Raw genomic sequence first — 17,847 nt, forward strand, 5'->3', positions numbered from 1 at the left:
CTCCTTACACCATGGGTGTAACAGTCTGCTGCTAAGGGAACCCACAGTGTTGTGTAGCGGGTGAGAGGTGTTGTCCATGATGGATGTCAGCTTAGCCAACATCCTTCTCTCCCCCACTTCCTCCACGGAGTCCAGAGGACCGTCCAGGACAGAGCTCGCTCTCCTGATCAGTCCTCTGGACTCCATAGGGGAGAGAAGGATGTTGGCTAAGCTGACATCCATCATGGACAACACCTCTCACCAGTAAAGTAGTTCGATCGGCATAATAATAATGTGACTGTAGCTTGGTTAATGTGCACATCACATATGTAAATGGAGCGTTGTTGGCGTTTATGGAGTTTTTTTCAGAAGGCTTTATAGTGGAGTAGGTGTTTCCCATTACGTGCGTCTTGTTAGCTGGTTTTATTTCTTTAGAACACACAGAAAAGAGAAACGTGTTCATGTCTCATAAGGATTGTGGATGATGGGCAATATGTGCCCTTTTCCTTTAACATCACTTTTACCTTTTTGAAGAATCTTGTTGGTGAACTCGGCGATGAGTGGGATGACAGTTCACCTTCTTTATCAAAGTTCCGGCACTTGCTATTTTCTTTGGCGTTGTGGTTGGCTATTTTGCAGTCTATTAAAGCAAAAACAAAACCACGCGGAGCACCTCATCAGCTCAGACCAACAGTGCTTACTCAGAGAAAGAAAGGAGACAGAAACTGAGTTGATGATTGTTAGTGCGTTCTTTGAACAAATAAATCACATACAGAAGTAATTGAGATGAGTAAAGGATTCACCGGCCGGAATCTGTCCATGGCGTCCCAACTCTAAAAGAAACACCACCTGTTCTTCACACAGCGAGAAAGAGTCACCAATGTGTGGATGCTTTTTTTTTTGGTCATGATTTGGCCATATGTTAACCGAAACAGGGCATGAAAACTGTTAACAATTTTGTAAAGAAATTCAAATTTGAGGTCCTGTCACAGGTTTGTTGTTCAGTTGTATTTGAAAATGTTTTTTTTGGGGTTGCTTACTACATGTATTTTCAGCCCAGTATCTCAAGACATGGTGCACGGGCCTTCAGGATTTCAATACAAAAGTTCTACGGGTTCAGTCGGGGGATAGCGCATGGTTGTTCACCGACTGGGAGCGGTGGGTCATGGGACAATTTCGGTTCCTGAAGGAGTGTGGGGGGTTGTACCCCCACCCCCTTTTGAGGCACCCACAATTTTTTTTGCCTGATTCTGATGTATGTCCACAGGGACATGCATCTGAATTATGGGTGCGTGGTGGACGCATATGCCAGAATGCAACCGAGACGCATGCTATTCCTGAACCCACTGCCAGGCTGATCATTTACATTGGACATTGAACGTGTGCTGTACATGGCTATTCAGGTGGAGGTGCAAAATAAAGGTTCTGGCATCATGACTATAAGGAAAACTGTTGTCTATTCTCAATGAAAATGAACCAGAAAAGCGATCCCCAGTGACATCAAATTATACTCAAATCCTCAGAATTTACAGCTGCTTCAAATTGGAAAATATTTCAGGAAATTGAACTAAAATGGGTTTCTCCTAGTACCGGTAATTTTATAAATAGAATGTTTTGGCTTAAACGATATATTCCAGGGATAAAAATAACAACAAACTCTTGAAATTAAGGACATAAAATTGGCCTCAGATATCACCAGACTGCAGGAAATGAGGTCTAATTTTAAACAATTTTCTGGAGGAGGGACCCCAGACCTCCTGCGCCATTTCCAGTGCCTTGGCCTATGGCCTCGGCCACACCCCCCCTTTTCAAAAAAGCTACATCCGCCCCTGACTGTTGTGCTTGGTTGCCATGGTAATGGACAGAAACTGCCACCTATGGTGATTTTTAAGAGGAAGACACTGCCTAAAGAAAATTGTCCAACCGGAGTCATCGTTAAGACCAATCAAAAGGGCTGGAAGAATGAGAAGTAAATGGCTGAGTGACGCGTACGTAAAAAGATCGGATGTTTTTTTTTCATGCGTCACCGTCCCAGTTGTGACCAGCTGTGACTCCATGTGTGGCCGTCTCACAGCCGCTGTGATAAACCAAGTGCAGCAAATGAACTCGGAGCTTGCCATCATTCCGGAAGGCTTGACGAAGGAACGCCAACCGCTGGACATCCTGTGTAAACAGGGCGTTTAAAGTGAAGTTGCGAGTGGCGTGGGAGCGATGGATGACAGCTAGCGAACACAGCTTCACTAAGACTGGGAGGCAGCGCCGTTCGAAGAGGTTCTGGAAAACCGCTTGACGCCTCAGAAAGGCGAAGCAGTGCCTGGTCCACAGTGTTTACAGTGGGGGTGGGGGCCTGCTGACCTCAACTGAGGATGTAGTTGGACAGTGGAAGGAATATTTTGAGGTCCTTCTCAATCCCACTGACATACCTTCCATAGAGGAAGCAGAGTTAGAGGACACGGACGTGGACAGTCACCGTGGCAGAGGTACATGTATCTGTGGTACTCAAAATGCTCCACAGTGGCAAAGCTCCGTGGGTGGATGAGTTTTGCTCCGAATGCTCCTGCAACCCTGACCCGGGTAAGCGGAGGAAAATTTATTAAACAGTTTTGGGCCCAATATTGACCCCTGGGGTACTCCGCATGTAATATTGTTATTTGTTTTTGGTTATGTTATGAATAAAACAGTTTTTTTTATTGTTATATCACTGTGCTATAATTGACAATTATGCCTGTTGTTGCAAATTTGCAACATACTCAAGTTTCTATTTTTTGTGTTATAGTCAAATTAACAATGTCAACATAATTTACCTTCTACTTCAAGGTAAAAACACAAACCCTTTGACTCAGCCAGCAGAGATAGCGTCTGTATTTCTTCAATGCCGGTTGGAACATATTCAGTATGGACCTCGGAATTTTTGGCAAGCACTTGTTTCTAGTGGGGATTGCTCAGTGACGGATATATTTCCTGCTGACACAAGAGGATTTCTCCATTCACAAAGAGATCACTACGAGGCTGGAAATTTTGAGCTACTGTTATTAAATTTACTGTTATAAATTCTGAAATTGAGTGTTTCTCTTTTTCCCTCACTGAAGAGTTAATTCCAATCGGACCCTCTCGCATTTGCAGGTGAGGGATACAACGTAAGGCTGTTCACCACAGTTCACCATTGATGTGGATTTAATTTTGAGTTACAGCTGCAGAAATCAGGCACCAACTGAGGTGAACATAACAACAAACAAACAATATACTGTACCTCTACAGATCATTTAATCACTAAGTGAAGTTTCCCACATCACTGAGTTGCATTTGCCGTGAATTTATAATTTAAGGTCCAGCTATGACGTTGTATCACATTTTCTCTGATGTTTTGCTATGCTTTGTACAGATAACCAGTAGATGCAAAAACTTCACATAAATTCTTTACGTTCAGTGGAATTTACGTAAAAGGAGGTTTACGTGATGCGAGGTACTCCTGTATATCCTTTGTGTTTTTTTGTTTTTTGCACACTCCCCTTCCCCTCCCTGATTTGAATGTGGCAGAGTGGAAAATGAATCTGTTCCTGAACCTTTAATCAAAGCACGTCCATGTTTGAGAGAACAAGAATCCTTCAGTAGTTTCGGCTGGAAAGTCAGCCTTAAGTATAAGATGGGAAACTACAGGACAAAACTTAAGAACTGATCATCGATTCCCTCAAGGACAAACCTGCAGATAGATTTCAGCCTGCCTACAATGTAAAAAAAAGGAAAGCCGAAGTAAATTTTTGTCCTCCCTATCCTGCTGGAGAGACCATGGACAGCCTTGAAGGGGACAGATTGGAGTTGTTATCTGAGGTCAAGAAGAGACATAATGACAAAGTTGTCAAAGATAAGATGGCTAAGACCTTTGCATACAGGTCGTCAGAGACAAGCCCATCATCGCGGAGTTCAAGATCAGGTGGATTGTTCACCGTGGCAGAAAAGCTTTTTAAATCAGCCATAGTCAACAATGTATTTATTTTCACATGGGAATGTTAATCATTTGGGTAAAATGTAACACTGTGCGGTTATATTACAGCACAGCATGTTTTTTGTACTTTCTTGTGAGAGTACTTCTGTTTTAGGATCACTACTGGTCCCCTTGTCTCAACATTCCATGCACAGCTTGACCAGCACACTGCCCAGTCCATCAAAGTGTGCAGGAAGAAAGGAGGCTCTGCAGGGTCCCAATTTTGGTCCCAATCACACAGGTATGTTTTGCTAGCAGAGGTAAACAATATGGAATTATAAATTGATGTTGACAAGTCCGTTTTGACAAGTACTGTATACTGACAAGTTAACAGTCAGAATAATATTACAGTATTTTTTTCTCTCTTTGGAAAGAAACTGTTGAAAAGAGGAGGGAGTGCATCCTCAGGGTGCTTTGTATTTTCCTGAACAAAGATCCGAACATCCTCTTCAAAGAAACCTAGTTGGTAATTTTTGCTTCATTAGAAGGAAACTTGAAAGGAAAAGTTAATCATTGGAATTGAACAAAATCTGTGATTTCCTAGATTGGTTGTGTCCTTTCTATCTCCCCTATGTAAAGAAAGCTGATGGCGTTGCTGCACACCTCGGCATCTACATCATCAAAGTTGAGGGAGGTGATTCCACCACTCCTCCATCTGATGTTGGAATAGTGATCGAGAGTGTTGAAGTTACATAACCTGGGAGACGTCGCCTCTGCATGTGCACTCTTAATGGGTGTAATACATGCACTGAACCTCAGTTATCCTAAGGAACCGAAGACCTTTGAAGTACTTCAAAAGCTCTTCCTTGTGCTTGATGCTCTGGCAAACTCTTAACCAAGGTACAGATGCTCAAGAACAAACTGTATCAATGAAACAAACGTTGATTTGGATGCTGAATGTGAGTAAAATTAGAATCTGATTAGAAAATAGAAGAGGAGGGAAAAATCACTTAAGAAAAATACACAAACATTTGGAAACGTTTTGGAAAGCTACCAGGCGCGGATTTAGAGGGGGGTTTGGGGGTGTACCATTTCCAGCACCTCGGGCTACGGCCTTGGCCACACCCCCCCTTTTCAAAAAAGCTAGATCCGCCCCTGGCTACTACCATAAGTGAACATTCTAGTGGAACAGGGTACCCACACTTGAAAATCCTGACTTTATTCTCGTTTCTTTGGTAAACATGAGTGGGAACCCTGGTTGTATGACGAAGTGACAAGTGAATTGAGAGACCATGCAGCACCAAAGTTGTTGACAACTGAATGGATATTTTGCAGACTTTAAAAAAAAAAACAGCTGCACTTGAAACAACTGCAGAAAAGTTGAACAAAGCCATCTTTCATACTGACAAAACAAGGAACCTTCATTTGGAATATTAGACACCGTATCATACTCAGTTACTGCTAAACTGTACCAGAGAAAATGTAAATATTGACTCTTCTGCTCTGCCAACCGTTCATTTAGTATGATTTTGCCTGCCTCCAAAACAGTGGCAACCAAGTAGAATGGAAAATCACAGAAATAAAAATAGCAACTCTTCTAGTTGTTTATGTGGATATTGAAACTCTTTCATAGCTAATTAAGAACTCATTGTAGTGTCTACAACGCAAGCTGACATGTTTGGAAAAATGTTTGTTCTATTTTATTATATATTGTTATTATATATTATGTAGCTTGTTATATTGTTATACAATAATATTGACAAATCAGGGATGTTTTGTTGGACGTCTCATTTATTCATGCTGCATCAGGGTGGTTTACAATCGTCAATGCTGGGTAACAATGCTGCAACTCAAGTGGACATGTTAGTTGATATAATTACATTTCAGAGTATTCCCTCCACATTATTAAAATGAAAGTTGACAGCAGCACGTATGTTGTTTTGGTTAGATTATTATGCTGTTACAAACAAAGAAAAGAGAACTCCAAGCCTGTTGTATTATTCACTGCTCTCTGTCTGTTAAGGGTTTGATTTTGGAACAAGTGGCAACAAAATGTTAAATGAATGAAGGAAATAAAAATATGGTGCATGTATGAAATTCATTTGTGTGGAACCTGTTGACAAACTATAACTTAATTACTTTGTTTTTGTAAGAGAACTCCGACATCTTTAAAAAAAAAACCTTTTAATAAAGTTGAATGAAGCATAATATCTATAAACTACTTGTAATCACTCACTCAGTTATCAGATTAATTGATTAAACAGTTACATCTGTACTATGCAAATTTTAAGGCACGCAGCTTCATCTAGAACTACTGCATTCTACACGACTGACATTTTTCTACATTTTGACAAAATGTGAGCATGTAATTTAGGCCATTTTTGTTTTGCTTATGACTTAAGTTTCTAGTTACATAGCCATGTTTATGTATCCCTTTCTAAAGTCCTTAAAATCCTCCTCAGGGATGAGTACCTCACAAGTCAAAATGTGGAAAAAGGTTGACAGCTTTGGTAGTTTTGATTTTTACACTCACCTTTTGCCTCCTGCCCGCTACACTGGGGTAAATATGGATGAGAAATGGAGAAAGAAAAGGGTATTTTCAAGTTTCAAGAGTTTCAAGAGTTTTATTGTCATATGCACAGTAAAACAGCAGTTCTACTATGCAATGAAATTCTTATTCTGTTCATTCTCCCAAGAAAAGAAAGAAAACACAAGAAAAAGAATAAGAACATAAGAAACATAAATACCAACAAATTAAGCAACAACAACAGAAGAGACATTAATACAAATAAATAATACAAATAAATAAATAAATAAATAAAAGTGCTATGAGTGTGTGCGTGTGTTACGTGCGGCGTGTGTGAGTGCTTCGTTGAGAAGCCTGATGGCCTGTGGGTAAAAGCTGTTTGTCAGCCTTGTGGTCCTGGACTTCAAACTCCTGTAGCGTCTGCCTGACGGTAGGAGTGTGAATAATGAGTGTTGTGGATGTGTGCTGTCCTTGATGAGGTTGTGTGTTCTGCGTAGGACTCTAGTTTTATAAATGTCTTGCAGTGAGGGGAGGGCTGCCCCAACAATGTTCTGTGAGGTCTTGAGCACCCGCTGGAGTGCCTTCCTATCACGTGTTGTACAGTTACCGTACCAAACAGTGATGGAGGCGGTAAGGACACTTTCCATAGTGCATCTGTAGAAGCAACTCAGGATTGTGGTGGACATGCCAAATTTCCTCAGTCTTCTCAGGAAGTACAGTCTCCTTTGGGACTTCTTCATAATTTGTTGGGTGTTGTGAGACCAGGTGAGGTCCTCGCTGATGTGTGTGCCAAGGAACTTGAAGGTTTCACCCTCTCCACCTCAGTCTCATCAATAAACAGGGGTCTATGCGGCTCCCGAAGTGCACGTCCTGAGATGTTGTCTGGGCCTGCTGCTTTTCGTGGGTTTGTTTTGTTCAGAACCCTGAACACATCACATCATCTGATGTCACCATGAGAGGTGAGTCCTGTGTGCTCCCCAAGTCCAGCCACCCTCTCTGCTCATCAGGAGTTTGGGTGTCAAAGCGGGCATAGAACTCGTTCAGCTCATCTGGAAGTGTGGTTTGGCTGGATGTGGCTACGCTACTCCGCTGTCGATAGACTTGTCACCCGCCAGAACGTACAGGTGGACTGCAGGTGTTTTTTTATTGTCATTTACACAGTGGTACCTTGGCCGTCACTTGGCTGATTTTTTGCTTTGAACTGGGAGCTAAAATCTGGGTTAGGAGCTGCTAGTTAGCGGCAGGCATAGCCGAAGACAGCTATTTGGGGGCTTGTGTCAATGTGACCGTGGCTGAAGGTGAGAATGGGTGTAAATAGCATTAGCAGTGCGCCAGCTAGTCACCGGGAAAGATTTTCATCACATCAGCAAAACATACTGAATGTACATTATAGCCATCCAGTTGGTCTTATTGAGTTCAAGGGTGTGTACCACAAATATGCACTCAATAAGGTCGTCAAATCTTACCTTTATGCCTTCCCACATAGCAAAGTTTCAGTTCAATTCGCAGTTCACATTAAACACATGCAACAACTTTGGGATTTCTAAGATTTTTTTAAATAAAACAATGGCCCATATTTCCAAAACGGATATCCCTTTACATCACATTTGATCTAGTTATTTTCTTATTTTTTTGTTTCGTTTTTAATCATTTTTCTTTATAATGTATTTTATTTTATTATTGTGTTCCATGTTTGTGTTGCACTCCGTAGCACACAGATACGATTTTGGTTGCGTTCTGTCAACCTGCGAAGTCTTCAACATGGCCGCAAGGTGGCAGCGGTGTGACGTCATGGAAATCACAGACGCCTGTCTGTCTAAAACCTCCGTAGAAGAAGAGGAGCAAGGCGGACGTTTAGTAGTGATGGACATTTCGGCTCTTTTTAGAGAACCAGTTCTTTTGGTTCGGCTCATTAAAAAGAAGCGGCTCTTTCCGCTCCCAAGTGGTTCCTCAGATATGTTTTGTTGTCTTCAATTAATGTATTACCAAATGATGTGTAGTTTGTAAAATTAATTACTAATGTAAACAATACATTATATCAAATGTTTGTTATTTAAATTTATTTATTGAAACATCAATGAGCAGCTACAAAAATAGATTACAATGTATATTATAAATAAAATACCAAAACAAAGAGCCATCTCACTAGACAAGTCAAAATAGGTCAGATCTCTTCATGCTAATTTGTCACCAACGACTCAGCTCTAAGAGCCACAGTGTGTTTAACCCACCCCCTCCCACTGCTCAGTGTGGACACAGAGACGCCGCCACACACCTTGACCAATGACATTCGCCTTTAACAGAAAGGCCAGGGTAAAAAAATATCGGCTCCCAATTGGATAACGACGAAGGCGAGCCGCCTCCTGTTGTTCATTTCAAAGAGCCGGGTCTCACAGCCGATTCGTTCGTGACCGACACATCGCTGGATGTTAGCAGCACCCACAGGACGAGAGCTCAAAGCGCGACCTTTTCGAGTCGTTTACTCGCTACGAGACCCCATCAAAATGTTGAGAGAGTTGGTGAAGGAGCGACTGATGGCGGCGGTCGACGAAATATTGGCGCTGTTTGAAAAAACGATCGCGTCGTATGAGGAGGAACTTTCTCGAACGAGAGAGGAGAACGAGCTGCATCGACAACAACTGGAATCTGTTTACAAGACGCACATTATGTTACGCGTCGAAGGTACGCTCACTAACCCTCTACTTCACGATTTAAAGTACTTTATGTCGCTAATAAAAGGAGCCGGTGAGCTCGCATTGCTGTTTAAAATCATAGCACCGTAAGTGTATCATCCAAGATGGCGGCCGATGTACAGCGTCTATAGACAGCCTTTTATTGCTTTTATAAATGGTATCATGGTCAATGTAATTTGATCATGTCAAAGGCAGGTTTTTACACGACTGCATAAGTGTTCAGTGTGTAGTAGATGCACCTTTGGATACAGTCCCTGCATTGGGTTTGGTGGATAAGTCTCTGGACAAGGGATACACCGATGTACAGTTTTTCACTTCAGGTCTCTTCCCATTTGGACATCTGCCCGTAACGATGCTACTCGATACCAGACATACCAGAGTTGTGTTTGCCCGAGGCCTGTCACGATAATAAATTTTGCTGGACAATAATTACAAATAATAATGTTATTGTCATTATTATATTATTTTGAGACTATTTTTTCATGATATGGTATAATAACACCAGTACACATTATCATATGTTTCGGTTCTCAAGCGCATTTAACATTGAAGTTAGAGCTTTGACATGAAGTAATTTCAACAAGCAAAGAAAACACAATGAACATAAAATTAACTCTCAGTCACTTTCCTAAAAATCACAGTCGATCACAATATTTCTGATTTTCAATCAGTGTCCCTTTTGTTATTGTCTGAATATTGACAAACGCATGGAGAAATAACCTGGGAAAACATTGACACTGTGTGTCAATGCAGACATCAGCTCATTTGCATGTACGCTGCCTTGATGCAACACATCGTTGGACAGTTTAGCCCATTGGTTGACAACTTTTCTAATGGGGTGTCAGCCAACGCAAACACTTGTGCAAAATCCTCAACAAACGGCAATGCCAGCACTTGTTAACGAAGACATACTCGGCGATGCAATTGCAATTGGAATGTAAGATTTGTTTTGTTTGTACAATTTTGTTTGCACAATTAGACTCTTATTTTGAAGGTCAGACGTGTCCTGATGGTGTTGAGCGTGCATATTGACGGTTAAGGCGAGCCTGGAGCCTCCCATCCTTATTTCACTCAAAAGTTGCACAGCGTCTTCCGTTAGCAAGCGGTAAAAGGCAACACGGTGTCACACGCACACAGCTTTTTATTATTATCATCTCACAACAATAATAATACAATAATTATACACAATAATAATAAGGGCTGCACGGTGGTCTAGTGGTTAGCATGTTGGGCATCTCTGTGTGGAGTTTGCATGTTCTTTCCGTGCGCGCGTGGGTTTTCTCCGGGTACTCCGGCTTCCTACCACGTTCCAAAAACATGCATGTTAGGTTAACTGGTGACTCTAAATTGTCCATAGGTATGAATGTGAGTGTGAATGGTTGTTTGTCTATATGTGCCCTGCCATTGGCTGGCGACCAGTCCAGGGTGTACCCAAAGTCAGGATAGGCGCCAGCATACCCCTGGGACTCTAGTGAGCCAATATATGTCTATGTTGTGGTCTACCACAACAAGCTAAAAGTAAACTCTGAACCCCAGATGTTACGTCCTGTCCATCACCCAATCTGTTCCCCTACAAGGTCCATCCATCTATTTTCCTCCACTTCTCTGGGTTAGGGTCGCGGGGGCAGCAGTTTCTGTTGGGAAGCCCAAATTTCAATCCTCGACAACCTCTTCCAGTTCCACTGGGTTCCCAGGCCAGTTGTGAGACATAATCCCCCCAGCGTATCCTCGGTCTGCCCCGGGGCCTTGTCCCGGCTAGGCATGCCCGGAACACCTCACCAAAATACATTGCACCAGACACTTATGCTTGCCCCCACAGGTGGTGGGTCCATGAGGGAGAGATCCTGTGTGGTTTCTTAGTGCCAGCCCGACCACCGGGCGCTCACCTGCGAGCTACAGTTTAATTGACACTTATTATATGCAAGCATATTTGCTGTCATTGCTTATAATGCATTAATATTCAGTTTCTATGTCTTTAACTGCACATATAGTGCATCCAGTCAAGGAACAAATTACTGTCTGAGAGCTCATAAAATGCACAAATTAGCCACAGCAGCACATAAGAAGACCAGCTCTCATTTAGCACGCAATAGCCATGAACTCTTCAAGATGTAAACACTGTCAATGCACGACATTGTCATCAAAAATACATATTTGTTCATCTAGCACACACACAACAATGCACAACCTGGTGTCTGTCACCTTTCCTGCGCATGATGGAGCATCCAAGTGCACTGCGTTTTCTTCTTTTTAGGCTTTCAGTCAGCAAAGTAGTCACGCTGTTTATAGTTTTTATTAAATTTATGTCGTAAAACTTGAAAATGTAGTATATGGCCCCTTTTTCTAATGATTGTTTTTACATAATCAGGAAACCTTTCGGAAGAGTTTGTGCTTATAGCTTGACCTACGATGCATCAAGAAACTTTGGGGGGAAAAAAGAAAACGACACAACTGAGCTGAAGTGTGTTTGTGTTGTTTGTGTCCCGCAGACCACCAGCGGATGATTGGTCGTCAAGAACGTCCCCCTCAGCCGCAGGGGGAGCCCCAGCTCCCCCACGTGAAAGAGGAAGAGGAGGAACTCTGGATCACTCAGGAGGGAGAGCGTCCTTTCGGGTTGGAGGAGGCTGATCTCACCACGTTGCCATTGACTGTCGTCTCTGTGAAGATTGAAGACCACGAAGACAAACCACAAGCAGACAACCTCTTAGCTCCACTATCGGATAATGACGACACAACATCACACTCTCCTGAGGATGAAGACAGGGGCCACACCCGAGAACCTTTCAGCAGCAATACAGACTGCAGAGGCGAAGGGAGGGTTTGCTCGGAAAAGAAGACTGGTAAAAAACAGTTGAGCTGCTCCGTTTGTGATAAAAGTTATGCTAAAAGGAGTACCTTGACTGGACATATGAGAACCCACACAGGAGAACATTTTACATGCTCACTTTGTCCGAAAAGTTTTACTCAAAAGAGCCATTTGACACGACACATGCGAACACACACGGGAGAAAAACCCTTTAGTTGCTCAGTTTGCGATAAAAGATTCTCTCAAAAGGTGCAAGTGATTTTCCACATGAGAACACACACTGGAGAAAAACCTTTTAGTTGCTCAGTTTGTGGCGAACGATTCTCTCGAAAGGAATCCATGCTGTCGCACATGAGAACGCACACAGGAGAGAAACCCTACAGTTGTTCAGTGTGTGGCAAAAGATTCTCTGACAAAACTAATATGGGGAAACACACGAAAACACACACACGACAAAAATCTTTTTGTTGCTCAGTTTGTGGTCGAGAATTTGCTCGAAAGTCGAACATGGAATTCCACATGAGCACGCACGCGGGAGAAAAAACCTTTTAGATGCTGAGTTTGTGGGAAAAGTGGTTCTGATAAGAACTTTTCACACGTCACAGCATGTGAACATACAGTACAACAGGGAATACCCCACAGGCATGATTCAACTTTCACACCCCTGCAAAGGGTCCCTGACATGATTCATCAGCATTGCTTAAATAGGTTGTATAGTGTTTGTAATTATGTTCTACATTGTTCCATTTTTCAAACCCAATGGGAAATTAGCAAAAATGACATTTATAGTTGATGGCGCCAGCCATGACAAGCTAGCTCTCGCTGTTCAGCCTAATTTCCGGAAGTGATGTCATCGCGGTGACGCCTCTCAGCTAAAGCGGAGTAAACAAACTCTTGTCCAGGTAGATGGTGGACTTGGTTCAGTATATTTTTCATCCAAATAGTAGTCCTGCCAAAATGTTGTTTTGCTGCTGGATGTTTAGAATATCCCAGTCATACTGTAAGTTTGTTTTCTTTTCCAAGAGAGGAAGCTTTAAGACAACAATGGACGAAGCAAGTGCAGAGAACCGGAGACAGATGGACGCCCACCTCCAGTTCTACTCTTTGCAGTGATCATTTCTCTGATGACTGCTATGAAGGAAATACCTTTACGAGAAGCATTTGGCTTGAAATCAAGCATTTTGAAAAAGGATGCTATTTCGCCAGTACACAGGGAAAAAACATCAAAACACGGAAGAACGACCACTACGTCAAAGTTGCCGTAGAACAGAGTAAGTCATGTTTTGATTACATAATGTCTTCTAAACACTATTCCATGATAGTGACAAGGCTGCAAAGCATTATACAAGTTATATAAACATCTTTTCACAGCCATATGTCCACAGTGGAGGTGGGCAACATTTATCCACATATACAATCAAACAGGCTATAAAGACCCCTTTGCGCTCATTAAGAAGCCGATTTAAAAGAATGATTGAAGGATAAGCAACTCCAGAGTAATTTACACTCTTCATCTCCTTGTCTTAAGTCCATGTTCTAAAAGTTCTCTATTTCTCCAAATGTTTCTTCCTCCTCGGAAACTATCGAAACGTTGCTCAAATCTTGTCTATAATCACTGTAAACATCCTCTGTCTTGTACACCGCCACGTTTGTTTATCTGAGGGATGGTGTCGATTCTGGAAATGAGGCTAAATAGGCTAAAAAGTTACTAATAGTAACTTATATATATGTGTAGAGCTGAAACAATTCATCCATTATCCAAAAAAACAAGTGTTTTGGTGTTCGACTAATGTTTATTTTATTTAAAAATGTAAATACATGTGAATATTATTGGATTTCCTTAGTCATCCATGAAAGCCTAGCTATTATCTATGTGTTTTGGGTAAAACAAGATATTCACGCACATCAGCGTTGACTTCGGAAAACAGCGATGGGCATTTTTTGCCTTTTGTCCGATGTGTTGCGGACCGCTAGCCGTTTGCGCTTGCTTCACATCGATCAAAACAACAAGCTTCACATTAATCAACTAAGAGGATAATGGTTAGTTGCAGCTCTTAATATGTGATAGTAGAGAATAACATGTGCAACATAGTAGGGCATCACCATAAATTGGGCAGTTTTACCTTGATAACAATAAATGCCTGATAAATCCGCGACCACTAAATGTCTTTGCCATATGAAAATAATTGTAGAAAATGCAAATTGACTGCTTTGCATTGATTTATTGACCAACTGGCACACATTACTTCTAATGAAATATAATGCATGTAATTGCAAGCGGGGCAGCACGGTGGCCACATGTTGGCGACACAGTCAGGAGATCGGGAAGATCTGGGTTTGAATCTCCGTTGGGCATCTCTGAACTCTAAATTGTCCGTAGGTATGAATGTGAGAGTGAATGGTTGTTTGTCTATACGTGCTCTGCGATTGACTGGCGACCAGTCCAGGGTGTACCCCGCCTCTCGCCCAAAGTCAGCTGGGATAGGCTCCAGCGTCATGGGACGCACCTATACCGCCTATAAAGCCTTCTGAAAAACCTCCAAAAAGCGCCAATAGTGCTTCATTTGTATAAGGTGCTTTGGGTGGTTATGACAGTTTTCATACTCGATTTGCATTTCGTGTACGTCAGCGAGTGCAGCTTGTACGGCTGAGATGTCATCGTGCGTCAACGCAAGTTGCCGATGTGGCCTGGGTGGAGTCACGTGACTACACGCTGTACTTCGTCTTAAAGGGGAATGAACATAGCATACCAGCACACACAGTCAAAACAGACAAAAAAACCCTTTTATATTCTTTTTTTATAAAAACACAGAATTTACCTACATGGGCAAAATGACGTCGGTGATCGTGGTCAATTTTGGTAACACAAAATTTTTGTTTTTTTGCCCAGGCCTAATATATAGCCTACATTGGTACACGCAGTGCATAAGTAGGCTGAGCTGACGTCAGGAAGTGGCTTTAGCAGGATTAGCTTCTAAAGTAAAACCGTCTTAAGCAGCTTCTTACTCAGTCGGAGGCACGGTTGTAGCGCTAAGCCTGACGACCACATCTGTACTTATTAGTAGTAGTAGTATTGGTAGTAGTAGTAGTAGTAGTAGTAGTAGTACATCAATGATAATGAAAATGTGTTTGTGTTGTGTCAGTTTGTAATAAAACGGAATGACAAGTGGTTTAATCCTGTGTATAGGACTCATTCTAATCCTGCAAACTTTTATGACGACAATTGGTCACACTTGGTTCAGTCGGATTGCTAGGGTTTAAAAAGCATCACGTCAGCCTGTTGTCTCCAGGTTGGGTTCTTTCCCTACACAGTCGAGACACGTGTTGTCGTGACGTTGACCAAAGGCCGCCACGTCTATGGAATCATGGCGCCAACCAGTCTAGCATCTTTGAGGCTTTGAGCCCTTTTCCCAACATTGCCCACATCTGGTCTAAAGGACGCACGGGGGCCTCAACAAGATCTTATGGTGGGCCTGGTGGAACCCTTACCAGGAGTCACGCTATATGTGTGTCTAATAGGCTGCTGGAGGAACGTTAGTCATCAGTGCCTACACATTCCTGGAGCACGTGTGGAATTATACATGTCTGATAATGGAGTCTCATTAAAGTATCAGATACTACAAACACAAGTTGAAAGATGGCAGTAAGGGGCTATCCACGCGGAAACGTTTTCAGGTCAAAACGGCAAAGTACTTCATGGTTTCAGCTAGGGATGCTCCGATCAGGATTTTATGCTGCCGATTCCGATACCGATCATCTAGGACTGTCATCGGCCGATAGCGATCACATGGATTATTTATACAGTTTTCTATTTATTTATCGTAAGTGCTATTGGCCATGGGTGCCGTATAAAGGGGAAAGGTCAGGGCAATGCCAAACTCCCTTGACTGCCAGGGGACCCGAAAAACAGGTAATTACGAATAAAATTTGTAATTAATTAATAAAGGGGGGCAATGTGCCTGCCCCAGGTGGGGGACTTCATGTATCTCGGAAAGTGAGGAAGGGTTGGAGCGTGAGGTCGACAGGCGGATCGGTGCAGCGCTCTACCCGACCGTCGTGGTGAAGAGAGAGCTGAGCCGGAAGGCAAAGCTCTCTCGTCGTGACCAAAAGAACGAGATTGCAGATACAAGCGGCCAAAATGCGTTTTCTCCGTAGGGTGGCTGGACTCACCTTAATAGCTAGGGTGAGGAGCTCGGTCATCCGGGAGGGGTCAGAGTAGAGCCGCTGCTCCTTCACATGAAGAGCAGCCAGTTGAGGTGGCTTGGCCATCTAGTTTGGATGCCTCCCAGACGCCTCACTGGTGAGGTGTTCACAGCTGGCCTGGGAACACCTTGGTGTCTTCCCGGTGGAACTGGAAGAGGTGGCCGGGGACCAAGAGATCTGGAGATCCCTACTGAAACTTCTGCCCTCGTGACCTGGACCCAGATAAGCGGAAATGGATGGATAGACGATGTCAAAGCGTCAAATAATGAGGTTTGCACATTTTGGAAGTGAGGCCTGAAAGCAGTTTTGGACGGCTCTGTACGCTGTGTTTTACAGAGTTTTTGGGAACACCGACATTCAACTGACGTCAATTCCACCCCCGGACTTCCTTATATGGGCATGCCCAGGCAAGCTGTAGGCTTGCCCTTCCCCCGCTCTGCTTCGCTCTGCTCTGTTGACCGTGTTAGCACGTATGGCTCCCGGGAAATGTTTGATGGGGTGTGCCCAAAGAGGCAAGCATCAGGCAGAAGTGGTTGGAGTTGCTGATTCCCGGCCAGCAGGAGAAAACGGCATCTGTCAACGGCACTTTACACGGGACTGTTTTGTGCACATGGGTCAATACGAAGCTGGACTATCCGCCAAACTGTTGCTGAAAGTCTGACGCCTTCCCAACGTTACGTTTTTGTGTCAGGAGAGCAAGCTGTAAGTAACAATTTATCTGTGTCCTGTTTGTTTTGTGTAAGTCATCGGACAAAAGCGGTTATGCAGCATTATAGAGTGTGCATACAGCGAGTGTGACCAATCACAGCCGAGTGGGCTCGGCGAGAGGCGTGTTTGAGTCTTTCTGTACAGGTTATCGTATGTAGCTGCTCAACTCAATACAAAGGCCCGAAAATGAGTATAACAGGTCCCCTTTGAGGAGACTTTGGATGTGAGATTATAGGCGCCGCTGCTTGATGTGTCTGCTAACAGGCAGCGTGCTAGCATGAATTAACTTGAAGCTGTGCACAGAACAAATATACACATTAGCACGCGATAACGTCATCAAACTTTACCTTTATGCATTCTTACAGAGTATCAGCATTTGGGAGCAAATATGAAGTGAAAAAACCCGATAAAAATACAGTATGGTTGACAATCTGTGCAGAGTGGGAGAAGGCTAGCGCACGTACGATGCTGCGTTCAAGGACTGTCAAACAAAGTGGTACACCCGCAAAAAACAACATAAACATGCAAAAACTTCAAACTATATGATTTTTTAAAATAAAATAATGGCCCATATTTCCAAAAATGCTATGCATTTACTTAAAATTTGATTTAGTTATTTGCAAAAGTATTGTCTCTCAGTCCACTCACAGTACTTTTCCACTTCTACAGAATAAACACAAAATCAGTGATGTGTGAATGTTTGGTCAACCTCAGGTAATAAAATCGAGTATGTACAAACATCGGTATTTGATATTGAAAGAAAATCTTTAACTGTAGGAAAGTGGGAGGACGACGCAGCCCAAGATGTTAGTCAGGTCAAGACGCTACACTGCATGAAAGGATCGCTGCGGGCTGCAATATTGCTAGCCACAGGTGATCGGCGATGAAAGGCATTATGGGCATACGCAGATCGCACAATTTTTCATGGAAATCTGCCGATGCCGATTGATTGGAGCGCTCCTCGTTTCAGCCTCTCGTCCACACGGGCACAGCCTTCTGGGTGACCTGA

At 42.9% G+C, this 17,847-nt stretch overlaps 1 protein-coding gene across 1 annotated transcript; it reads left to right on the top strand.

Moving 5' to 3' along the window:
• Positions 1 to 8,854: 8,854 nt before the first annotated feature.
• On the top strand, positions 8,855 to 16,053 carry LOC129179896 (zinc finger protein OZF-like). The gene is made up of 2 exons (XM_054773724.1): positions 8,855 to 9,110; positions 11,611 to 16,053. Exons 1-2 carry the CDS (start codon positions 8,855 to 8,857, stop codon positions 12,477 to 12,479), a joined length of 1,125 nt encoding a protein of 374 aa, XP_054629699.1. The 3' UTR covers positions 12,480 to 16,053.
• The last annotated feature ends 1,794 nt before the right edge of the window (positions 16,054 to 17,847 follow it).

Source organism: Dunckerocampus dactyliophorus, chromosome 4 (genome assembly GCF_027744805.1).
Source record: "Dunckerocampus dactyliophorus isolate RoL2022-P2 chromosome 4, RoL_Ddac_1.1, whole genome shotgun sequence".
NCBI classification, from domain to species: Eukaryota; Metazoa; Chordata; class Actinopteri; order Syngnathiformes; family Syngnathidae; genus Dunckerocampus; species Dunckerocampus dactyliophorus.